At 34.2% G+C, this 26,356-nt stretch overlaps 2 protein-coding genes and 1 long non-coding RNA gene across 4 annotated transcripts in view; 2 read left to right on the top strand and 1 right to left on the bottom strand.

Annotated features, from left to right (window-relative positions):
- The window catches only part of LOC144840834 (uncharacterized), a 63,082-nt gene that overhangs the window by 11,731 nt on the left and 24,995 nt on the right, over positions 1 to 26,356 (top strand). The gene's annotated exons all lie outside the window — the stretch shown is intronic.
- On the top strand, positions 88 to 3,003 carry LOC144840833 (calcium-regulated heat-stable protein 1-like). The gene is made up of 4 exons (XM_078696874.1): positions 88 to 236; positions 681 to 794; positions 1,212 to 1,337; positions 2,635 to 3,003. Exons 2-4 carry the CDS (start codon positions 691 to 693, stop codon positions 2,792 to 2,794), a joined length of 390 nt encoding a protein of 129 aa, XP_078553000.1. The 5' UTR covers positions 88 to 236; positions 681 to 690; the 3' UTR covers positions 2,795 to 3,003.
- Positions 6,037 to 26,135, bottom strand: LOC144841386 (uncharacterized). 2 transcript variants are annotated; one of them, XM_078697705.1, is made up of 52 exons: positions 25,962 to 26,135; positions 25,335 to 25,364; positions 25,161 to 25,213; positions 24,639 to 24,731; positions 24,356 to 24,455; positions 23,818 to 24,014; positions 23,481 to 23,528; positions 23,144 to 23,231; positions 22,837 to 22,901; positions 22,418 to 22,496; positions 22,137 to 22,289; positions 21,868 to 22,014; positions 21,543 to 21,680; positions 21,289 to 21,347; positions 20,980 to 21,095; positions 20,633 to 20,729; positions 20,273 to 20,452; positions 19,837 to 20,046; positions 19,449 to 19,469; positions 19,023 to 19,235; positions 18,799 to 18,882; positions 18,109 to 18,315; positions 17,614 to 17,751; positions 16,988 to 17,200; positions 16,213 to 16,752; positions 15,800 to 16,000; positions 15,563 to 15,697; positions 15,199 to 15,274; positions 15,010 to 15,071; positions 14,682 to 14,760; positions 14,428 to 14,577; positions 14,147 to 14,278; positions 13,555 to 13,692; positions 13,341 to 13,399; positions 12,888 to 12,991; positions 12,651 to 12,753; positions 12,237 to 12,314; positions 11,811 to 12,017; positions 11,557 to 11,589; positions 11,142 to 11,363; positions 10,971 to 11,048; positions 10,360 to 10,572; positions 9,896 to 10,042; positions 9,428 to 9,634; positions 8,985 to 9,203; positions 8,575 to 8,784; positions 8,237 to 8,383; positions 7,673 to 7,798; positions 7,410 to 7,491; positions 7,070 to 7,291; positions 6,651 to 6,815; positions 6,037 to 6,102 (listed from the first exon to the last, which is right to left on the bottom strand). In XM_078697705.1, the coding sequence occupies exons 1-52, from the start codon at positions 26,066 to 26,068 to the stop codon at positions 6,054 to 6,056; spliced, it is 7,020 nt and encodes a 2,339-aa protein (XP_078553831.1). In that variant the 5' UTR covers positions 26,069 to 26,135; the 3' UTR covers positions 6,037 to 6,053. The 2 variants fall into 2 exon arrangements, with proteins under 2 accessions (XP_078553831.1, XP_078553832.1); XM_078697706.1 differs by having other exon boundaries at positions 20,273 to 20,410; positions 20,615 to 20,729.

Below are 26,356 nucleotides of genomic sequence, written 5' to 3' on the forward strand. Positions count from 1 at the left end.
GAGTATTCTTCTGGCTTACTGCTCCGCTCCGCTTGTTGGGTACAAGGCACTTCACAATGCTTTGGTCAGGTTTTTCGCGGATGTTTTAAACTAAAAAGTGGATAAGAAGTGCGCTCGTCCTCGCACTATTTGGAACTTCTTTTCCAAGTGTACGAAGTAGATGATTATTTTTTTATTAAACGAAAAACAAAAACTGAGGCTGTTGAAATAGTCTACAAAACGCTTCATTTATAAAGGTATGTTGAATCTGTGCTGTACTGTATATACATGAGTTTAAAAGCTACTAAATAACTCATTTGGTACGTGATGAAAAGCAATTTACATGAATTTCAATATGTGTAGGCTAGGCCTAGCATATAATAATGCTACGTACGAGATAGACGTTGCAGGCCGGCCTAACTCGGCCAGGTCCGGTCAGTCTAGCTATAACTGTAGTCCTAGTGCGCTCTACTACTAGCCTAGACCTAGTTTCGTTCTAGGCCTAGGCCCTAGGCTGTATACTAGTAGTTGATCCATGGTCGGACGAATATGCACAGAAGCAGCTGCAGTACCATTCTTCTACTAGGCCTAGCTAGGGCCTATTTATATTAAATATTAATAATAATATAATTAACACCATGTTCTTAAAATTTAATTGAATTAAAAAATACAAATATATAAACCTACTTTTTATACCGTAGTTGATTAATCATGGCAGAATCACCATCAAAATCTCCTAATAAAGTCTTAAAAAGTCCAGTGCAATTCCTGATGCCAAGTCCAATCATTACAAGACGCACAAGAACTCATTCCACGTAAGTTATTTAATGACGTATGACAAGACATTTCATTATCACATTAAAAAAAGAGTTGTCTTTTTTAAAAAAATGATCGGACTCGTTTATTATTCTTTTATTCAATCGAAACCAACAGTGATATTACCGCCACTAAACAGGTTTGATACAAACAAAGCCAGGACTGTTTATAGCACCTTGATTGGTCCTAACATTGATCTCGTCCAGTGCCACCTTGACCAGAGGGAAGGCATACAGTAGGCCAATACGAGGCAGATACTAGATGCGGGGGCTGACATAAGAGTCAGCAATGCTGATTTCAAATGCCTAAAGATCAACCAATAAATGCAGGACTTGAAAAATAAATTCTTGTTGCAGACATTGCACAAGTTTGTTGAGTTAATATAAAAAAATTGTTTGTAATTTTTGTAATTGAAGATCACGAGCAGCATCAAATAATCCGGTGAAGACAGGAGTTATCAAAGAATTCTGCAAGCACAAAGGTCACGGGTTTATCATTCCAGATGGAGATAGTAGTACAACGTTATTTGTACATGTATCTGAGTAAGTGAATCCTTGTCATTTGATTCGTTGATTTCATATTATCACATGCTTTATTTTCTCCCATTTCAACAATTGACAGGTAATATTGCATGATCAGCCTTTTGTAAACAATATTGTTCGACACGAAAGGGAATAATGCATGGTCGAAAAAACCAACCTGTAATATGCGCCATCTATAATTGCTTTACTCTAAGGTACTCCAAGTACCTTTAAAGACTCCTTCCCTATGTTTTTTAGATCTAATTTAAGATCACAAACTATATTTAATGTAAAAATAATACTATATGGTCCTATTGCGATAACTTTTTTCGTCTTTAAACGGTTAAAAATATGAAAAATAAGTCGATTCTAATCATTATAGCGGCCCGCTATAAATCCCAAAATGCATTGCGCGCGGATTGATATTTTAATTTTTCTTCTGTAATTCACCCACTTTTCGATCGATCGTGAGGCCAAAAAAAAAAAAGGGAAGACTCCTAACTTTTCAGCGAAAATACCAGGTTTTCCCCAATTTAAATCAACGGAGTCTGGCAAAAATAGAAGGACAATTAATGCAGCAACTATACAACGTCAGGCTAGGTATATAGCTAGCTTACGATGTTCGTACGTTACCGATGTTTACCAGCTAGGCCTACAAAACTAAAGGCCTAAAGACCGTCCACGAGAGGTCATTTGCCGCGAGCTACTTAGGTAGTGCATTGTTTCTCACTTTTTGTCATAATTTACCATAAAACGTACATTTAAGACATGGAATGACCTGGTTTAATGTTTTTAAAGTAATATATATGTATTATTTTTACAAAACGTCACAAATTGTAGGGAAGGTGTCTTTAATATTGAATGGAAGCGTCTGATTAAATACAAATTTACTTTAAAACAATTTAGGACAGTTTGTAGCATAAATCTTTCTATAAACTCTTTTTGTATTTGTATACTACTTTACTTAACAATAACAGTAGTAGTTACAATACATCACATTATATTTGGAAGACTGCTCACAGCTGCTGTAGTGCAACACACTACAACAAATAATTGTTTACAGTGGTTGGTTATAGGTGTTGCAGAGGTTTACAATGTATTGTAAACAAGAGGTCAATAGCATTTAATAAATATTAGATAATACTTTTTTATCGTGTATTTGAATTCTTCTATTATTGATGATACATGAACTGTTAAGGCTACAGTTCATGTTGAATACACACAAATCTAAATGCCGTACTGTGTAACCACAAATTTCCATTTCATTACCATTATGGTATTATTATATTATTATACCATATTTATTTTTCTTTTACAGTGTCGAGGGAGAATATGTACCATGTACTGGTGACCATGTAACTTACAAGGAATGTCTAGTTCCACCAAAAAAGATTAAAATTCAAGCAGTAGAGGTAATAATTACCCACTTAGCACCAGAGCTTAAGCATCATCGTTGGGAGGATCCAGAAGATGATTAGACTTAATCCCTTTAGGGGATCTAATCCCATTAGGGGATCTAATTATAGAAGGTCTTCTTCCAAATTACCTACGGCCTGAACGAACAACTTTCCTAATCAAAGTGATTATAATTAGGAAAAACAAAACTACTCGAATGGAATCTAAGTTTTCTTAGATTCAATTAACTTTATATACTGGCCCCTCATTCTTTATACTCAAGAGGGTATGCTCAGTACAAAAACGAACTAAATAAAAGGGAACTAGCCTTGGTGGAAATGTGGTTTTTGATTGGATGAGGACCTCTATTATACCATGTGGAGTTTGATATAGGCATGACTTTCCAAGCCATTGTAGCTCTGCCAGCCTTACTCAAATATACGTAAATGTGGTACAAATTGTTCAAAATGTTTTCCATTTTATATTAAGTTTCCCTCACTATATTATTATAAATGGTTTTATCAGATTGACTAAATGGCTGCCGCACAAAAATATTGCGTGCTGAATTTGTAATTCAATTTCAAACAGTGGTTGTAGATTTTTCATATTCAAGGAGATGTAAATTATTTTAATTTCAATAATGCAAAAACTACCTTATAAACCCTTGGAATTAAGAAAGAAATTAAAACTATGAAGCCACGGAGAAACTTACTACTCAGGACCATTAATACCGAGCTAAGTAATTATGTAAAAAACTCACGATTAGGTTGCAATGTGCTATGAAGAGCAAGATGGTGTGCTAAGAAGCTAGAATTATAACAAATACTACAAATATAAATGTGCTACAATAAAATACTGTGTGCATGTGGTGGGGCGTTTATTTTAAGAAAAAAAAAGGCCCCAGGCGTTTATTCGAATAAATACGGTATATATTTGTGCAAGTAGATTGCTTCTTCAGCGCCAACAACATAAATAAGTGCAACAGTAAAATAAACACTTATTAATTACTGCACTAAAACTTTAATGTTAAGTGCAGGAGGACTTCATTGATCACTTTACAATATGATGTGTAGATGATTCAATAACCAAAATGTAATTTCCTTTGATGTATTTCATAAATGATTGATTTTACCGCTCTTGCAGATAACGTAAATTGAATTTGAAAGAAATATCGGGACTTAATAATTTGTATAATCAATGTGCTTGTAATGTAAGGTAGTTTTTGTAAACTGTTTTGTAATTAGTTTGTTTATGAATGTGCTGGATTTTAATCAATTTACCAAATAATGAATTTGAGTTTATGAAAGAATATGGTTTATTTTTATTGCTGTTAATTATGACATAATGTAGCGTGTCATCGTTTCCTGGTACAGACCCACACATTAAGGAAATACAGTAATCACACTAATATGTTAAAGAATTTATTTCAACTACTGCCATTTGAAATTTGCCGATCCAATCTGTGTTCTAATTATACAGTATGATACTACTACATCAATTTATTTTATTATTAATTTGCAATAAGGGAATTAAATATTTTAGGTAACGCTACAATTTGAATTTACAGACTAAAGATCAGGTATATTAACATCTGATTTATGAATTTACTTGAATTAAAAATAACAGCAACAATGAATGTTTATTGGTGTTTTTTTTCTTTTGTTCCTTGGACACTTTTACAAGTCATTACTAGAAGTGTACATATGTATGATAAATGTCTGTTCTGCTTCATTAATTAGTTGTGTTTATGTTTCAAAAGGGAAACTTGCCTCAAATAAAATTGCAAACTAGAATCAAAGTGTAATGCAAATCCAACCCATCAATTGTTCAAAAATCAGCTAAACAGATACTGGTACAGTATATGAAATTTCAAGCTATGCACAACTATAGTTGTGTACAGTGTGTGAAACGCAACAACTAGACAATAATTAATAAATCTCTTATTCCGTCCATAACACCACCACACCACAACCTGCATCACCATTATATAAAGTATAGCCAACATAACGATATTTATGTGCATTGAATTTTCTTTTTATTATCATTATGTACTTTACAATTTCAAACAATTAGTACAAATTAAACAGCATAGTGAAAAGTATTAACAATTCCTAAAGATGTATTGTCCCTTTGACTAATTCCAAAAAAATAAAAATAAAAAGATTTTTAAAAAAAGTCGGTCATTTTGAAGTATCATAATAGTTATTAACTTTCACCAAAAATTAGTCGAAAAAAAAATCATTTAACTGAAATACAGACGTTTTTTTGTTCAAAAAATAACTTTGACTTCCAGTCAAAGTTTTTTCGATCAAAACATCTCATAATGCAACGCGCTGGTTTGGCTACTCTGTATGCATAATCATAAAACTTCCACGCGATCTGTGTGAAACCAGCTTCTCAACTGTGATGAGTTGTAAACAATCCTAATTAGCATCATGCATAATGCATACTCGTGGTTTGAAATCTTTGTTTACATTCGCTCGCGACGATTTCCAGATGAAATGTAATCAAATTAATTTACCTGTTAATCACGTAAACTTGTTGTTTTTGGCTCGAATTTTCGACTTAAAGTGAATAACTTTAATACTACTTTGATATGGCCAATTTAAATTTAGAATATTTTGACCTTCATTTTTTGTGTTTCAAGGGACAATACATCTTTAAGTAATGACAACTACTGAGTATATTTACTACAGCCAATCTCAGTTGTTGAGTTCAATAAATGAAACTAGAAGAAAAACCTAAGCTAACTATATGTCAAAGTGCATGTCAGAGGTCAACAGATACAGAATAGTAGTACTGACGTATTAGCAGACAATTTCCATTTTCTGAAAATTTAAGAATAAAAATGAATGTGAATGTTAATGAAGGATAACAATTAACTGGAAAAAACATGAATGTTAGTGTTGGTATGTATCTCTCTGTTCACACTGAGCCAGAGAAAACTTTGGGAGACTTTTATTAGATACATCTTGTATGGAATTCTGAACTAGTTAGTGTGGACAGTTTTTTTCTAAGCTCTGTCTACACTATCGAACTAGTTTGCCCCAATAAACGGTGATATGCCCAATATGGAAGTGATATACAGGTAACATCACCATATCCATATATGGGCACATCACATATTTTTTTGTCACATAATGTTTGATAGTGTAGACAGAGCTTTAAACACTACACACATTTTTTTTTTCGGCCACCAGACAAGAATTCGTGCTTAGTGTGAACACAGCTTTGGAAATAATACTACACCAAGCCATAACACCAACCACTGATTGCAAAAAGTAGGCTTCGTCTTAGTGTTATAAATTAATGTTCTGATTCTTACTATTTTGAATTACTTGTTTACTGACAATTCCTGGATGAGCAGATAGCTTCCCCATCGGTACAAGTGCTGAAAGAGAAGAAGTAAAGAAAAGTGAAGGCAAATAGGCAGCTATTGTGGCTCAGTAAACTGGTTTGGTTATCATAAATGTGTGTATTCATATTTTGGTCAGTGAGGGATTTACAACATTTGTTTTCTTCTTGTATGAATATTCATAAGATACAGCCCTACAGCTGTTTCAGCAGCCAAAACCAAATTATCGGTTAATTTTTTAAGCAATTAAGTGCGCATGATCAGTCATTACCAAACAACCAGATGCCCATAAATTTGTCCTTCAGGTCAAAGCTTAAAAATTATCACATTTATTCGATTTGAATGAGATAATTATCGGTTAATTTTTCTTCAGTGGAATCAATTAAACCACTATTTTCACAGGCAGTTTATCGATTAATTTTTATTGGTTCATTTTTGGTCTAAAAATTGACCGGGCCAAACAATTTGACATTTATTACTCTCTATCAAATGGTTAGAATTTTCGTAAAAGCCTTACTTACGTAAAGATTACTAGATAACCTATATATATGTATGAATAGGACATGAAAAAATATTGTAATTACCATTCAGTGCAACCAATATTGAAGGTGGATAAATGATCAAACACCATATCGCCGATGGTACAATCTCTGTAACCGATGGTTGGTACTACTGGTACAGTAGTTGTTGCGATGGTTGTGGTATCACAATTCCTTGTTGAGCATACCCATTGGTAATTGACACAAGTACTGAAAAAAACATTAGTAGTAAATCTATATAGTTAATTACCTATTACTCTGATATGGCCTCTTTGAAATTCAGTGATTATACATTGTGTACTACCAGTGGCCATGATCGCTTACCGGCTAAACCCAGGAAATCCTGAACTACGAAAAATGCTAAAAGGGCCACTAGGGTCCCTAAACTAGGCCATGTACTACACAAAATCACCATAGTTCATAGTTCAGTATAAATAAATATTAACAAACAAACATAAAATTACCATGTTCTGCAGTCCCACGAGTGAACTTGTCCACTGTTGTAGGAAATGCCTTCATGTTGACATACATGTGGTTCTAGGGTGGTTCGTGGCATCTTCTGGGATGATGGCATCTCTTTGCTTGGTGTCACACTTTGTGAGGGTAGTGGCTCGGTGGTGGTAGGTATTTGGCCTTCTTCACACTCCATGGTGTACTCACAAATCCAACTTCCAGAGGTACATGTGCTAATGGGAAAAAGTACAAAACAATGGTGGTGTGGTAGGCCTTCTACTTCGGTAAAATGTACATTCATGTTTTTCTTGCATACTTCCTCTTAAATTTAAGTAATTAAATAATTCATACCATGATTGGCATCCATTTTGCATTGGTTTCTTAATAACCTTCTCTCCTGGATTGTAGAATTGACCACGGGCTTCACACATATCTAGAAAAAAATATATCATCGAATGAAACAACTTAAATAAAAATATGTATACACTATATCTATACCATTTCTATACACCATCTCTCCCTGTACCCTCTCCATACATTGGCCCTCTCTCCCTACACCTTTCCTCCATGCACCCTTACTCCCTTCTTAGGTCTAGGAGGTTACTGGTTCATACCTGGATAACTGCGGCAGTCAGGAATGGAGAAATATTGTCGAGTGCCGTCAACCTCAGCACCAGATGGTCTGGTACAATAACAGTAAACAACAAAGTTACCAATCTTTTTACATGATAGTGGATCATCTGTATAAATAATACAAATCAAAAGATATCATACTCAGCTAGTTCTATTTAAAAAAAACAATACTCTAATAATCACAAAAATTATTATGTTGCTCAAACATTTTTTTTTATTTCTTTTATTTAATACCCATCCAACAGTGAGTAGCTCACCAATTACAGGATGGATAAACTATTTAATAATTTATCGTGCATATAAACTAAGTCTCAGGGAGTGGAGTTGAAAGAGTCGTGAGTTACAACACTGGCACTAGGTCATGATTGAACACCAGACCTTGGGATTGGAAGTTAACCACCAAGCTACAGCTCTATATACTCTATGTATCAATTGAAAAGTGTCAGTTGGTCTGATTTATTTTTTTGTGGGTTTCATTAATAATAGCAAAAACTCTTAAAACTAGCTACACTAGCTAGCCTTAACTGTATTTTGTTAAAACTTACAAAGTCGTCTTGGTGGGAATGGTTCTACACTAGGCTCCATAGAAGGTTTTACAACAGAACTTGTTGAGTTCAAAGTATCAGTCCAGTTAGAATATGCTCTTCTTATCGTCGACAACCTCCAATTGTTTAGCATGGTCATGTTGAAAGCTAGAATACAATAATATTATAAATCTGTTAACAAAATGCTACATAATGTACTGTAACTGCTCTGAAATTCTTATTCAAATCAAATACTAGGTCATTGTTATCATAGTAAAGATGCGTTGTCTTGTCAGAAAGATCATCCTAAACTGATGCGGACCTGACGATAAAATGTAATTAGAGTGTACAATACATACCTTGTGGGTACTGCCAACATGATGGGGTACCTTCAGTAATTGGTGTAATCGTTCCAGTTAGGGCATAACCATTAGGCAATGAGCAGTAACACATTCCAGTCTCTCTGTTGCATTGGAGAGCTGTGTAAGTGTTGTCACGGTTACAACTTGGAACAAACATGCCTTTTCTACTGGCATATAGCTGCCTCTTAAAGCAGTCAGTTTTCACAGCTGGTAACAATAATGGAAAATTATTAATTCATTATAAAATACTGGTTTCAACCATTGCATAGTAAGTCGATAATGGTGAACATAACATAAGTATGTGCAAACGAAGTAGTGATGTTGAAATTGTGATATACCAATAAGCAATAAGACATTTTGCTTTACTTACTATTACAACCTATCATTTTTGTAAATGTTGTACTTACACCAAGCTTGTCTTTCTGTGCCAAGTTGTGTTGTATTGACACCAGTGATGTTCCACAAAGTGGCATTAAATTGAGAGATGTTGAATGGCATGGATGCATTAAAGATGTTGGTGAGGTTAAATAACTCTGTCACGTTAACAGTCTCCAGGTTCATTTCGTTCATTGCCTGCATCTCTTCAATCATAAAGGAAGTGCGATTCATATTTACAGGCAGGGTAGCTGCAAATAAAAAGAATTACAAATGAAATCAGAAAAAATGGCAGATTTGGGACCTTCACCAATGTAGACACAATGTCAGAAGGGGAGGCAGCGGAGGAAAAATATGCAGGCACAATGGAAGGAGCACAGACAGAAGGTGCATCATACAATGAGCAATCAACACAGCAAGAGGAGCACCTACTGTAAGCAAAACGAAATACCATAATGCTTATGAAAAAACTTACTATTCCAGTACATTGAGCAATTTGGAAGTCCTTCTAGAGACACCTTTTGGGCAGTTCCCTGAATAGTCACACCCATTCTGTCAACACAGTAGCATATGCCAGACTGTGGTTGACATTGGAGTGGTGAGAAGGTTCCGTTCTTTAGACAAGTTGGTCTGAAAACACCTGGTACAAGGCTAGAGATTACAAGCTGGCGAACGCAAGATGCTGAAAAAAAAGAAAACAAATGTTTATATTTTTTCAGGGAGTTGTAAAATAATTTTACAACTCGCTGATTTGTTGCACCAATTGTTGTTACAGTATACAGTGACAGGATCTCATTGTACACACATCTGTTCATCAAAATTCAAAGCTTTGTCAAGTTCCCTTGCAAAGGACATGTATTTCACCGTTTTTACATACATATTTATATATTTTATTTTAAATAATGGAGCATTTTTATTTGAGATATTACTCTAGTATACTTACGACGAGTAGGTCTGGTAGTGTTGACAGGTAAAGTGTAGTTCAAACTGCTGTTGAATTGTGGGCCAGTCTTTGGACAGTCTGTGTCACAGAAATATGGGAATACCTCATAAACAGTGGCATTTACCATCATCCTTGGAAGCAATGATACTGGAAAAATAAATAAAAGATTGTTTATTGTTTAATGATGCAATAACTATAAATAAGCAAAAATGATATCTAGAACCAAGTACTGTACATTGTAAAACCATGTTTAATGGCCAACTGAGACAGGTATACTCATTTTATTGGTCCTCATTTTATGCTCTGTATTATTTGTATGACATTTGATGAAACATATAGTTCGTATAGCTCGATAGTCACAAGAACTGAATATCTTCCTACAAAGGACAGTGAGTATGCTAGCAGAATTAGCATTTTCTAGATTATATATCGATATACTCTAAATGTTTGTGATTTTGACATACCATTTCTGTACTTATCACACATGTCAGGAGAGCTTGTGGCGCCCATGGTTGTGGTGTTAGCAATAACGGTTCCAGTCTTGTCAACGCAGAAGCACACATCAGTGTTGGTTGGGCACTGGTACGGTACATAAGAACCAGTGGAATCACACTTTGGCATGAATACTGTTTTCAGGTCACTGGCAACAATCTTCTGTCTCTCACAAGCTGAAATTTCTGCAATAATAACAAGATAAGATTATACATTAAGGAAATGGGTCTTGAATTCTTATTTATACTAGCCAAATCAATGAATGAATTATTGAATGGATAAGTTTTTTTGTTGTAGTTTTTTTCCCGCCAACAGAAAATTTATTTCTCAATTTTCATTTACATACAGACAATTGCATAAATATATCAGAATATAAATAATATCATCATGGCATCATGGTTCCTCTCTCTCTTTAATAGTTTGTTTCCTTGTTCTTCAGTTTTATGACCACAGAACACGGATAAGTTGATATATAATATTATATTGACTAAATTATTGATGTACTGAGTGAATAAATGCATGCAAATAGCACAATTGTTAGGTACACTATTGTACTGTATTGTTTCAACAAATTCAAACTTACCATCTGGGAATTTCTCATTTGTGATGATGCTTGAGATAAGAGGTGTTCTCTGATAGCTTAATTTCTTATTCCATTCTTCTATAAACAAAAACAAAATAAAACTTCTTTGTTATCACAGAAATTAAAGGTAAAAAATAGAAATATTCTTTAAAACTTTTATTTTTAACATACCTGTTCTGTACTGCACACAGTCAGGTCTTGTTCTTTCAGTCATCAATACTGTGGTATCTTTAATTACCATGCCTTGAATATCAACACAGAAGCAGAGACCAGTCATGGTGTTACATTGCAGAGGGGTGTACATGCCACGGGAATCACAAGTAGGTACATGTGGCAACATGGCTTCCTTTGCCAGCTTGGATTTGAAAACGCAGCTGGTCAGGGTTGGTGTCTCTAACATTATGATAAAAGACAACACGATAAGTTAAAAATAATAAAAATAATAATAACGCATTTTTGTGTATTGTTGGTATATCAAGTTATGTATGGATTCCTCCATATAGACACTACACGGGACAAAGTGAGCTCTATTATTTAATTTGTAATAAATGATAAGTATGAGGTCTACTATTACACAATCATTTACCTGTTACTACTTCAGAGGTGACAAACTCCAATGCTGAGAACACAAATTTAAAACATAATTATTTAATGTTTAGATATTTTTTTGGTTTCAGGCACTGTTTATTTAAATGCGCTCTTTAATCATACTCTAACACACAAAACATTGTGCCCAAAAGGCTTTCAAACTGCACATCCTGTTCATCCTGGAACTGTGAGTAGGATATGAACCCACTACCTTGAACATTACGTTTTAATTCAAAATAAGTTTGAACTCACTATCTCTGAATGTCATGCACATAGGTGTACCCTTGCTGATGTGAGTGAGTGTTCCGTTGACGTATGTGCCATTCCTATAGGCACAGTAGCAGTTGCCTTCAACGGTGCATTGTAGAGGTGCAAAGGATCCATCAGGAAGACAGGTTGGACGCTCAACATATTTGTTTATTATAGAGATGAACAACAGCTGACGACAAGTACGGTTAGCTAAGAAAAAGAGTATACATTTGGATTTACAAATAATACCAATTATTTAATTAAAAAATATTTATTATTTCTATTTTTGTGTTATCTATTTTTGTTTTATAGATACATATCTGAAATTAACAAATGAATATTGAAAATATTCGTCTGAAGATGCAGCTTGAGTTTCACTTGATCTCTCTATTTTAAATAATTGATTACATAATTATTTTGTAAGATTACCCCAATTGATATCTGTTGGTTGTAACTGTGTTGTATTCACTATTTCTGTAAAGTTCAGTTTTGGTCTGGTTACATTGTCTGAAATAAGAAAAATTAAACATCTAATCAAATGTATGTATCATGACACACCATTAATAAAGTAGATTAAGTCTATAAAGTTATAATGGAAAAGTGGGTGGGAAAGTGGAAGTTTTGCAATTTTAATTTAGTGAAGCACATGCTTTATCAATGCACATCGATATCATGATTCTACCAACCCGAAATTACTTTATCTCCTCCTAAACCTATACTCCCGCTGTTCGAGCTGGGGCGTCTTTTAATTCTGCATTTAGCTATGTTCAAAAAATGTGTTTGTGACTAGATGATACTTGTCCATTAGTGAAAGGGTACAGCTAGTTATTTAAAGAAACTTACAGATGTAAGCTGAGCAGTTTGGCATTGTTTTGTACACAAGACTACCAGGTAAATATTGTCCAACTGGGTCTACACAGAAACACATGTTGGTCATGTTACAGCACTGAAAATGAAAAAAGAATGCAAACGTCATGAAGTGTTAGTTTACTATTATTACACAGTTGTTGTGATTGCATTGGTATACAGAATACACAAAGTTTGTATGTGTAAATAAGCTGGTTTGTTTTGTTTACTCACCTGTACTGGTTGGTAGAGACCGTTGGTGGCATTGCATCTTGGTCTATATGCCATTACAGACGAGTTGCCATAGAGAAAGCGATTAAGTTGATCATAGCATATTCCTATAAAACAGATAAACAATACTGACATATTGACAGACTACACAATATAAATACATCTTGCCGTCATAAATTAACTATAAGACTAATAATTAACTCTCTAATCACGATTGATTTTGAACTCTTACATAACTTTGTCAGACAAGAGACAAGAAACTTGATTTCTTCTAGAGAAGACCCCAAATGATGGCTTATTACCATGTGTTTCTTTTTAAAATGTACACACCTATATATTATTCTATATATGCCATTATTGAACAAATAAATGTTTTTTGAACTATGAACTATGAACTACATTTTGGATTAGTAGATTGTCAGAAGAGATCAATACATTATCAATGAGAAGGCATACCTGAGGAGTTTGTAGGGCATTCAACATCTGTACACACCATATTACCACTATTGCACACACTTGAAGACAAAACAATTGATATATATATATATATATTAATTCAACAAGGTGTAACATTTACAATACTTTCTATTAACCAAATCACAACTACACAATCTTGTTTGATTTCAATACAATGCAACAAAATTGTGATATTGCAAGCGTTTCTACTTACCAAACATTGCATCCACGTCTGATCATTTGACCATTGGTCAAGGTAGTGCTGGTGTTGTGGTCAAGACAACTACTCTCTGGGTATGTGAGTGGTGAGCAGTATCGTTGAGTTCCAATCCATTTACCATTGTTACAAGTCCTTCAAAGTAAAAGCATCAAAAAGTAAATCAGTATCTCTCATGGAGGTTTAAGAGAATGGACAGACTATGGATAAACTGAATACTGATAACAAATAAAGATACAAACAATAGACTAAAAACATTTTAAGTTGTGGGTAACCAGGTCATGCTAATTGTAAAATTCAAAGCTTTATGAACTCTTCAGAGATGTGTAAGCGGTACAGAAAGGGGAGGAAGTACTAGGGCACACCCAACAATGTCAGGGCTAAGGTTTTATAAATTATCATGTTAATGTACCAACAATGTCAGGGCTAAGGTTTTATAAAATATCAAAATCAAGAAAATTGTATACCAGTTGGCGATGTATGAACGTCATTATGTTGCATGAAGTCCACAACAATGTCTGGATCTGCCTTTGTTAGAACAAAATTTACATGAATATGATAAAGTTATAAAAAGAGCTATTTCACGTACCAGGCATTGCAGTCTTTGAGCAGAGTGGATCCATGAGGATAAGATTCACCTACACCAACAATGCATGCTTTTTCTTCGTTGAACAAAGGACACTTCTCATCGGTGCAGTCCCATTCACCTTGAGAGCACAAACTGAAAGAAAAACAAAATTAAATGAAAATTGTTCCCTCAAGCATACTTTGAGCATTGCATTCCATCTGCCATACCAGCATGTGGAGTAATAACACCAACATTATTAATTTCAATAAGTTATAAAATAAACTTGATGACAAATTTCTTACCAGACGTTACAACTCCTACGGAGAACAGTGTCTTCATCATACCACTTGTTTTTACGGGTATCAAGACACTTCTTGGGCACATCCTCTATGCTTCTCTTGGCAGGACACATCATGTTGGTACAAACCAAAGAGTTATTGCGAGCACAAACACTAGAAATAACAACATTTCTCACATTAAATTCAACTCTATTAATATATATGTTTGATTCTAATATAAAATGTGCACAAATTATAATCTACAATTGGTCACTCACCATACATTGCAGTCAACAGTGGTGATATCTCGCTCCATCAAAATAGTAGTTTCATTCACCTGGCAAACACCTGGTGTGACTGCAGGTGGGAAAAATACAGATATTTTAAAACAGTGATACACAGGATGAATGTTTCATACATTACACAGGATGCAAATGCAACACACAATCTCAGGGAAAGATCCAATGGTGGATGATAAAGATTCAGAACCATTTTAGATTGGCAGAAGAAATGCAAAACATACATGCAATATACAAGTATTTGTTTTGACCCTGCAATAACAGCTAATGTGTGTTATCGTTTGTAATAAGTAAGTAATAATCTTACATGTTTCATTTAGCAAACAGGTGTCATTCAGAGTACATTTCCAGATGCCATCGGTACAGTTGCTTTAAAAAAAACGTTTACATAAATTCATAAACTACTAAAAACAATTTTTATTAAGACCTATTATCATCATGTATTGATTACGTTCACTTAATTATCTTGGAGTTAAAAAGTGCAGAAATGTCTTACCACACTTGGCAGCCAAAGGTAGCATTAGTTCCTGATGCAATAGACATGTTACCAATGAAACAAGTCTGATTTACCACTAATACAAATAAAAACAAAAAATGTTGGTGTTTAAAATTTATTTATTTATTTGGTCAGCCATTTTGAGTACAAATGGGCACAAATCTTACGTTTACTTCTTTTTACAGCAAGTTGTTGAGATGTTCCTCCAATATAAAAACAACTAGTTGAAAACACGTAGTAGTGAACAAAGCCCAAAAACAGAAGAAGTAACTACCACCAACATAAACTAACCCATGACCTCTCAAAGGGCATGACCTCTCAAAGGGCATGACCTCTCAAAGGGCATGTATCACACCAGACTTACTTGTGAATGTTCTGTTAATTTGGTAAAGATAGTTAAGTGTCATATTCCACATGATACCTCGGTTGGCAAGCGTCCAAGTCTCTTTGGTAAAGTTGACAATTTTCTTCTCGGTCAATGTCATGTTAGTAATGTTTACTGGAAATAAATATCAATCTTGTTTATTTCAAATGCTCAAATTAGAATAAGAAACACACTCATTTAATTGATTCATTTACTGGATATATCACATAACCTTACCAGTAGAATACTGCCAACAAGACGGAGTTCCTTCAATGATGGGTGTAACAGTCTCTGGAATGGCAACTCCATTTAGATACGAGCAGTAGCAATAGCCGGTCTTGCGGTTGCATTGCAGAGCTGTGTACGTGTTGTTAGGGTTGCAAGTCGGAGCCATCAATTCTGGGTTCCAGCTGGCGAGTTTCTGCATCTTAAAGCAATCTAATAAACAAAACAGAAATTATTTAGAAAAAAAAGTTTAATTATAGAATTAGACTTGATTTTTATTTAGTCTCTTTTGTCTACCTGCAATTATTTAGCAAGCTTTTTTTTATTTATATATGGCTGTAACATACTCATGGAACTATAACTAAAATCATATGTTATTGAAGTAACAAATTTAGTTAAACATAAGAGACAAAAATGCACGCTACCTTTAATGCGAGGATGCTTATTGTATTTTGTGCAATTACAATTAGTGACATTAGGCAGTGACACATTGAACAGCCAGGAAACCATTGTATCATTCCACTGTGTCACATTGAACATGACATCAAAGAATGTTGTATTCCACATAGAGCTGTTGAACATGACTGTGTACAATGTGCTATTCCATTGTGATGCGTTGAAGAGACGGTTAAAATCTGTCTGATTCCAGATGGATTCGTTAAAAACGGTGTTAAACACAGTAGTATTCCACATGGAGACATTCTTGATCGTGGAGAGAAGGGTGTCATTGAAGAGACTGGTGTTCCACTGGGTGCTGTTGAACATCAAAGTATGCAGGGTCATGTTCCATTCTGATTGGTTGAGCATGGAGAGAGTAGTCTGGTTGAACAAACTGGTGAAGTTGAATTTGGCTGTAGTGAAGTTCATCAATGAAGAGATGTTGATATTGTTAGGGGTCAAGGCATTGACCATCTGAAGCTCCTCGGGATACACAGATGTCATGTTGGTCACCACTTCAATAGTAACTGAAAACAAACATTTATAAAAATTACTAAATAGTAGGACTGGACAAAATAGGAGGACTGGACAAAATAGGAGGATTGGTCTAAATATGAGGACTGGACAAAATAGGAGGACTGGACAAAATAGGAGGATTGGTCTAAATATGAGGACTGGACAAAATAGGAGGACTGGACAAAATAGGTGCATGAAAATATAGTTATAAATACACAAACGATTGCAGGGCAATTAACCACTTACAATTCCAATATTGTTCGCAAGATGGTAGATTTCCTAGGTAGATCTTGGCTTCAGTGGATTCAATACGAACACCATTAGTGTCAACACAGTAGCAGATACCAGACTGAGGCTGGCATTGAAGAGGTGAGAAGGTACCATTAGCATTACATGTTGGTCTGAATACACCTGGAACAATGCTGGAGATGACCTGTTGGTGGCCACATGCTGACAAAGCTACATAGAGAAATAGAAATAATTTTCCTTTCAAAAACTGAAGGATTGTTTTATGACTGTTTAGGTTTAGTTATTTAACTAAAGTTGGTTTCATGGGCACATTTAGCACTAACTTTGGTGGTTGGGAACCAACTTTTACAGGTAAATATCAGGACCTTTGAATACTTGTGAAAGTTTGAAATTTCTTTTTGACTGGCCTACTTTTACAATTTGATTTTGATATTAATATTTGTTCTCAAGCTTAACTGGAAATGGAGGAAATTCAGATTAGGCCCTCCGCAGACCCAGGTAGCTAGCAGTGCAGCGCCATCCAGATTAGCTTTTTAATTAATCAAATCAAACAAAGGTATACTGTAGGTAGGCCTATTACATACTGGTGTATCTAAAGTACTGTAGGTATAGTATATACATACTGATGTTGGTGCGGTTTGATGGTAAAGTCTCCTCGGTGAGTCTCTGTACTCCAACGGTTGTACAGTTCTCTTTACATTCTGTTGGTAGAGATCCAAGGAAGGAGCTGTTGCTGATGGCAGTGAAGTTGAAAAGTGATACTGCAGAAATAAAGAAAGATACTAAGTACAGGTACTGATGACTTGAGTTTATACATTTAAAAGAAGCCATGAACAAAATGAACTTACACAATATTCCATATTTTTAATTTGAAAGCAAATTCAATTATTGCTCTAAAAAGAATCAGGGGTGTAAAACATTTTGTATAGCTTTGTAGGTATAGCCATAACCTCATTCTTCATTATATAAATCCTCTACCTAATGAATTTCTAATTGTAGCTACTGTTAAAAATCTGTGATCTGCATAGCACAGATTTTAAATTTTTATGCATTATGTGGTAATAAATAACAATTAAATTCAGTGTTATGGCCACATTCAGATATGTGAACAACCTTACCATTATGATACATGTCACAATTTGGTGGGGTCAGCTCTCCTGATGTGGTGTTTGCAACAACAGTTCCTGTGATATCAACACAGAAGCACACACGGCTTTTAGTGGGGCACTGGAGAGGTTCGAAGGAACCATCATCACGGCATGATGGCAAATAGATGTTCTTCATAGTAACAGCAATCTTCTGTTGTCTTAAGCATGCTGGCATCCCTGTAAGAAATGTTTTAATAAACGGCATATCAATTATGAAGATAGATCCCAAATAGTATTTTAGTTCTAGAGGGTCAAGGTACAAAATTTGAGAAAAAGTAGTAGGTGGAATTATGCTCTGATTTCATAAACATTGGATTTATTAAAGTCTTAATTTAGCCTAAATTAGGGGGTGGATGAATTGTACTAGAGGAGAAAAATATAGTTTTTATAAATTTTGCCAATTTTTTGTATATACAAATTATTTTTTATAACTTTTAAATATTGTCTGTATTTTCTATTGTTTTAAACATTGTTCATGTTATTTTAAACTAGTGTATTAACAAAGATTTTTTGATTTTTTTTTTATATGAATTAGTCCAATAAAAGAAGAATGTGGATTACATTGTAATACAGTAATATTAATGTTGTTATTTTAACTATAAACCACTTGTTCAACCAAGGTCACTGAATCACTTTTTAAAGTATGATTTGAGGTCTTACTTTCTGGGAAAGTGTCTACATCAATGATGTTTGAGAAGATTTTAGATGGCATGATTCTGTCTTTCTTCTGCTGTCTCCATTCCTCTGAAAATGATAAACATAAATGATAAATTTTGCATATAATAAACATTTTATGTTGTATTAACCATTACACTAAATGAAAAACATTACAAGAAATAAATAAAGTTTTAATTGATAAAGTACAGTATATATTATGTCCTTACCGGTGTGGTACATTTCACATGTTAGTGTTGCGATACCAGCACGTTTGGTGACAGTTTCTGGGACAATATCTCCAAGGTAGTCAACACAGAAGCAGACACCTGTAATGATGTTGCATTGAATTGGAGAGAAGCTTCCGTCTTCAGTACATGTTGGTACGTAAGGTAGCTTTAAAGTCTTAGCGATGCTAGCCTTTATCTTGCAGGTAGATAACTCTGAAAACCAAAGTTTAATGTTTAATATCTCTAACTATTGAGCATTTGTAAAAGGGTCTTGTAAAAACAAGATGCTTAGCCATCAATTACATACTATGTATTATGAACAATGACTAAATAAACGAGAATTAAATTGAATTTATTAGAGGATATAGTACTATTGTGAACATAATATTATGATAAAAGATAAAATAGCTACTAAAAAACACCAACCTGGGTAAGAAGATTCAACCTCTGAAATAAAAAATAAAATACACATTTTACCATTTATATACAAATGCATAACTTGATTAAGGTAGAGCCGATAGGCCTGTACTCTCAGAGAAACTAAGGTCATACAAAATTTACATATTATTCAATTCAACATTTATTTCGACCAAAATCAGCATATGTATACAAACAAGAAACAAAGTATCATTTGGTCAAGGGACGGCATAGAGATTCAAATAAGTCCGTCATTGTCACCCCTCCTCATGACACATATTGATGTATCTTGGAATACATATTGTAGGCTTACTTACACTTGACAAGAAAGTCTCAATATTAATCTTGTATTTGTGAAAATTAATTAATAACTAAAAATAATACAATGTTTGTATACCTGGTCTCCAGTTCCTGCAGAGAGGGATTCCATTACTGATGTGGGTGAGAGTACCGTTAATGTATGTGCCATTACTGTAAACACAATAGCACATCTTAGACTCTGAACAGCATTGGGTTGGAGTGTAGGAACCGTCTGGTAGGCATGTTGGTCGTGGTGACATTGGCGACATTAAAGACTTCAATATCCTTTGATTACAAGTTAGGTTGTCTGAAAAAACCGTCAGAATAAAAAGATTAGATATACGGTAATAATGATTAAGGCTCACAAATATAAAAATAGTTTTTTGTACTAGTTCGATACTATTGCTACAATTTACAACAGTTTTCGCTGCATTCAAAGAAGAAGTATTATGCTAACTAGCTAATGAATAATTTGAATTTTTATAAAAAAAAATCAATTTGATTGGCTAAAGAGATAATGAAACAACACTTACAAGACTCGTACATCAATGTTGGTTTACGATATGACTTCTCCATTTTTTCTGACCTCCTCTTCATTTCTTCTGGCCTTCTCTCTATTTCTTCTTGCACCCTTTCTATTTCTTCTGACCTCATTTCAATTTCTGTCAAAGGTATCATCTCAATTTCTGTCATTGGTGGCATAGTCATATTGTCTAAAATGAAATGAAAAAAGAAATGCATTTAAAGTTAAATTAAACCTAAGTGATCAGATATCTATGTTATCCACTAACGAATACAGTAGTAGAACTCTATTGAGGGGACACAAATTGTCCCCTTAATTGTTGTTTCCTCTATATTGGGGTGTTGCAAAAGAGGGGTTCTGTTGCACTTACAGATGAAAGCTGAGCAGTTTGGTTTCTTTCCATAGGAATAGGAGCTTGGAATGTAACTTCCATACGGAGTGACACAGTAGCATCTCTTTCCATAACACTATAAAGAAGATAAAAATATATATTACAAATAATAGCCTACAGTATGTAAATACGAGAACGTGATTGGTTGATATAACATCATGTGACTAAACCTACGAGGACCAAGATCCTATATTTCCTTTAAATATTTCATTGTAATGACCTAGAAAAACAGCGACTTCAATTATGCGATGTAATATAAAAGATTCAACATCAATGAAATAAAAGTTGTTTCAATATTTTTCAATGTAATTGTTTTATTAACTAACCTGTACTGGCTGATAAAGACCATTTGTTGTGTTACAAGATGGTGCGTGCATCTTGTATCTTGTTGTGTTAGTCATGTTGTTGATGAGGTAACGTTGAAGTTTACGCAAACAGATTCCTACAAAACAATATATTTAATTTAACTTGTTTTAATTGAATTTGGGTCAAAAAATCTGTTTTCACATCAGAAAAGTACAAGAAAAAATAGCTATATTGAATAACTGTGGGCATGTGAAAGGAAATTATACTACTACCTATATTATAGGATTTACCATCAAAGCAAATAATACAGTAACAAAATGAATAATTACCAGAGGTTTCCATTGGGCATTCTTCTGAAGTACATGTCAAGTTTCCACTATTACAAACACTGCACACACAAAAATAATAATAATAAATCAGTATTCATCATAATTTTGGTTATTAATTAATTTTAATAGTCCTGAATTATCTTTTGAATGACTCCAAGTCACCTATGAGGAAGTCTAGAATTACAGTGGAAAAATAATGGTAAAACAAAATGTAAATTATGTAACCCTTTTGAGTATATACTGTAAAAACCTACCAGATATTGCATCCACGTCGAATGGTCTTTCCATTGGTCAAGATACTGCTGGTGTTGGTGTCCAGACAAGTGGTGTTTGGGTAAGTGACTGGTGAACAATAGCGACGAGTACTGGCCCATTCACCTTTGTAGCAGGTCCTAAAAATTTTTATTGACAAATTTGAAAATTTAACAGATGTTTTTTTTAAGACAATAATAAAGCTCATATACTGTACATTGCTAGATCCAAGGAGGCCCTTAATTAACAAAATTACAATGCAAAAGATATCACGTTAACAGCACTTCATTTTTAGGCCCTAGCTCATTTTATAGATGATCAACTTACCATGCATTGCAGTCTTTTACAAGAGTTTCACCATTAAGGTATGTTTTACCACTGACATCAGTACAGACATTTTGTGGCATCTGAGCTGTAAAGATATCTTGAGAACACTCAAGACGTGTACAATCCCACTTGCCTTTTGTACATACACTACAAAAGTAAGGGAAAAAAAACTAATTAATGGAGTGTGTTTTATGGTAATATAGTAACTGGAAACTATAGAAAAATGTCCACTGGAAATTTGGTCTGTTAATTAAAACTTATTAACCTACCAAACATTACAATCCTTTTTCCTTAATGTATTCTCTTCATAAGGTAGCCCCTCGTTATCGTAACAGCGGGAAGACATTGGTGTCATAAGAGCATCACTCTTTGCTGGACAGATCATCTTGGTGCATGCAAGACTGCTGCTGTTAGTACACACGCTGCAGACAAATGAATTAAAATTAAAATGATTAACCAGAGTTAAACCTTGGGAGACATTTTACAGATTTTGCTAAAGCTACAAGTTATATTACATGTTAAAATGATTTCAATCATTCATTGAACTTACCAAACATTACAATCGATGGTGGTGATGTCTTGTTCACGGATGATTGTTGTCCTGTTCACCTCGCAAAGTCCTGGTGTGACTAGAATAGAAAAATTCAATTCAGGCAATTTTACAATCAGAAAACTATCCATTATTAATAACTATCATTTAGTATTACTATTAGGAGTATTTTTTTTTAAGACATATAAAATCAGTCACAGTCCCTGCTTTGAACACAATACCATGGTCAGCCTGTCTGCATATTTGGGGAATGTACAGAAGAACACAGTCCTACAGAGCCTAGGCTGAATACCTGGTTGTTTTACACCACCGCAGACCCATTGATCATGGCTAATTTCTCCATCTGATCTGAGTGAGTAGAGGCTAGGCCTAGCTTGTTGGTGCTACTACTAGGCCTATAGGTAATAAATAATTCTTACATGTTTCGTTCACCATGCAGGTTGAGTTCATCTCGCAAAGCCATGTTCCATCAATTGAGCAGTTACTGTAAAACAATTAACAGCAAAACTACTTAATTGTAAACATTCACGTGCATTTTTCCTTGTTCAAAATTGTAACTGTCGTTGCGCGCGCTGCGATTTTTACGAATACGACTAAATCAGTCGAGAAATGTGTTACCGCCGCCAATGTTTAAACTACAATTGCGTGGAGAAAGTGTACCATTTTCACTCAACTGTTTTAAATTTTTACTATTTAATTATTTTAAAATATTAATGTCCGACTTACCAAGTGCGACAACCGAAATTAAAATTCATTCCTGGGTTGATTGATATGTTGCCAATAAAACATGTTTTATTTTCAACTTTTGGTGATACTAAAAACCAAATAATATTATATCACTCATTCTTATAAATATTCGATATAACAAATTACAGTAGATTTAAACTATTCGGCAAATTTAATACTAATTGTTGCATTTATAATATGGCATATGTAACCTAGGACTCGCGTTTAGTCAAAAGAAGCTGTATACTGTACTATATTATATATGCCTACCATGTTTTTTTAAGTTGACCAAAGGAAATTCTTAAATTCATTAAAAACAAAATTAACGTTGTATCACCTGTTGAAACAATTGTAGTTTCTGGCTTCTTCTTGTCGTCTACTTTATCTACAATAAACACAAATTGTGGTTAGATTTAAATTAAATTTCATTCAGTATTAACGTGTCTTGAGTACCCGTATGTCTATAGTAAATACTTTTAGTAACCCTACTTAATACTTATAACGATTACAATTTACAAACAATTGTTTTTTTAGAATCGTTTACAGACGTTGAATAACATATTTTTTAAATGTATTTTTCTATTTATATTTTATAATAATCGGTTTTGTGTGCATCGTTTAGCATGGACGTGTTTACCACGTCAATTCAATTAAACAACTTTATTATAGAGTACCTTTTCCGCCTTTTCCGCAAGAACACAAGAATCGTACTTCATAATCTTCGCATGTGGAGCTCTTTTGCTGAGAATGTTCACATTCGAACCCACGCTCAAGATCACAAGTTACTGTCTGTGCAACATCGAACCATGATATTCCACCAGTTGTTCGACATTCAATGGCAATTGGCTCGCTTCCTTGGCAGATCTTACTCCTAGAAAAGAAATCCGTTTTCAAATTTTTCTTCACGCTTAATGCCTACATTAGATTTAATTAAAGCTTGGTTCCCACTTGCACGCATGTGACGTAAACACATTAAGGCGCGCTAGTACGTCCTTGCGCTGATTCCAAGTGGGAACCAAACTTTACGGTCAGATGGACTTTCATTCATCAGGTTGCCTTTTTGCCCGTATAAACAATATTACTTTTGTATTAGTGCAGTAATTAAAAAAAAAAGATTTCCGCTGGCAGAACATTCAAAAACAAATAAAAATATAAACTATTAAAAGAAAGAGAATACTAATTGCTTGAAACATAATTGAGAAACTGACTTACTGTTCACGGTGCTCAATAATGCGTTCAAAGTCACCAAGGCCGGTCGATGGTTCATCAAGATTGTTCCACATCGTCCAGCAATACTCATTCTCATCAAAATCTGCATACAAATAAAATATATGTATAAATCATAAAACACAGGCGCATTTAAATAACTAGACGGAACATTTACAAACAAAAATGGCGTTACTAAATTGAGAAAAAAGAAAATTACAAATTTTAAACCCATTGCTTCTTTTGTTTCTATTATCTCGAATTTTGACATTTTTTAAAACATTCTTACCTGAACATGTTGGTCCCGAAAGTCCAGGTGGACATTCACAGGTGTCAGGGGAGATACACGATCCTCCGTTCACACATGGTGAACTGCACACAGCTGAAACACACAATTATATAAACCCCTCAATAAAAAATTTAAAAATAAAAGTTTATACTTCTAGAATAAAGAATCTAGAAGTTAGGCCCTTAACGAAAATGTATAATTATCATTGTGTGGAGAATGAATGATATTTAGTAGGTGTGTATAATACGTTCAGTAGAAATAAAACTGACTAACAAAGATAACAATCGTACAAATTAAAGAACTATGCTGAAATTGAGACATTTTATCCTAATTATAACCACTATGTGTAATCACATAAAGAAACTGACAAGTGGAAATATCGTAACATGCGAGATTGCAAACTGCACCAATATAGGCCTACTAAATTCGATTTTGTGGATTTCTGTGCATTTGACTTCTGGCAAAACAAACACGAATATGGTATGCCTGATTTAAATTGTACTACTTCGTTTGGTTACTTACGTGTTCGGCATCTATCTCCTTGCCAACCCTCGCAACATCTTTCAATTTTTAATCTGTTAAAAAAAATTTAAAAATCACTGACATTATTAACCGTATTAGTTTAGGCCTATATTGATTTAATAATTCAATATAATAATAATAATTCAATGTCGGATTATCAAACAAAACACTTACCCAAAAAATGTCTCTTCGCAAATGCGTTTACTGTAAATCAAAAGAACACTACTGTTAAAGTTTGTTGTTTTTTAGTCGCGTGGACGCGACTCTATAGTTCACTATGTCGGTCGTCGGTCGGTCGGTCTGTCGGTCTGTCTGTCGGTCCGGTATCACTATGCGTTTTAGCACGCGACCTATGGATGTTGGCCTTGTTTTTATTAAATACCATCTTTAATTTCTAAAATGTAGTTGTCAATGTAGGTGTAGCAAGGATTCAGTACATTCAGCAGAGTAATTTCCAAAGCATTGAAAAAATTGTTATTTTCTATTATCAATGCTTTCGAGGATTGACTGAAATATATTCACATTCACTTATAAGAAAAATAATTATTTTTGCAGTGTCGTATAAAACCCTAGCGTGTGCAAAGAATACAGTAGGGAAGAGTAATATATATATCACCGGGCGGTTTAGAATTAATGTTCTTTGCCTACTGTGTTTATATATATATATATATATATACTCTTCCCGCATAGGCCTACGCTTGCGTAAAATTGTTTATAACCGCAACAAAACCGTTATTGCCCCAATTATTGCCTGAATTAAAAATAATTTCAAAATTATAATTTTTGGACAATAATACTTACACAAAGATTGGTTCATCGTGATCCCATTCTTCCCAAACTTTAGGAACTGGTAAAGTACGGGATTGAGCGAGAACAAACAAGCAAGCTAAGACTGCAAAACTCTTCATGTTAGAAACTACCGTCTCCTAATGGTGCGTTCACACAGTTAATGTTAGAAGTGTTGTCACCTGGAATTCACCAGATGTTGTGTTTGCTACATGGGTAAGGCGACAATAAAATATCCCATCCAAATGATCACGTGATTCATAATTACCTTACCCTTGATCGGGTTGGAGAGGAGCCAGTGATTGAAGCTCCAAATATCAGCTGATTTTTATTGTTCGTTTCGAGAAGAACACGATTACCTCGATTTGTTTTGCAAAGTGGGTCGTTGTGATAAGGCAGAGAAGGGGATA

The sequence above is a fragment of the Antedon bifida genome, chromosome 4, assembly GCF_963402885.1.
Source record: "Antedon bifida chromosome 4, ecAntBifi1.1, whole genome shotgun sequence".
Classification (NCBI taxonomy): Eukaryota; Metazoa; Echinodermata; class Crinoidea; order Comatulida; family Antedonidae; genus Antedon; species Antedon bifida.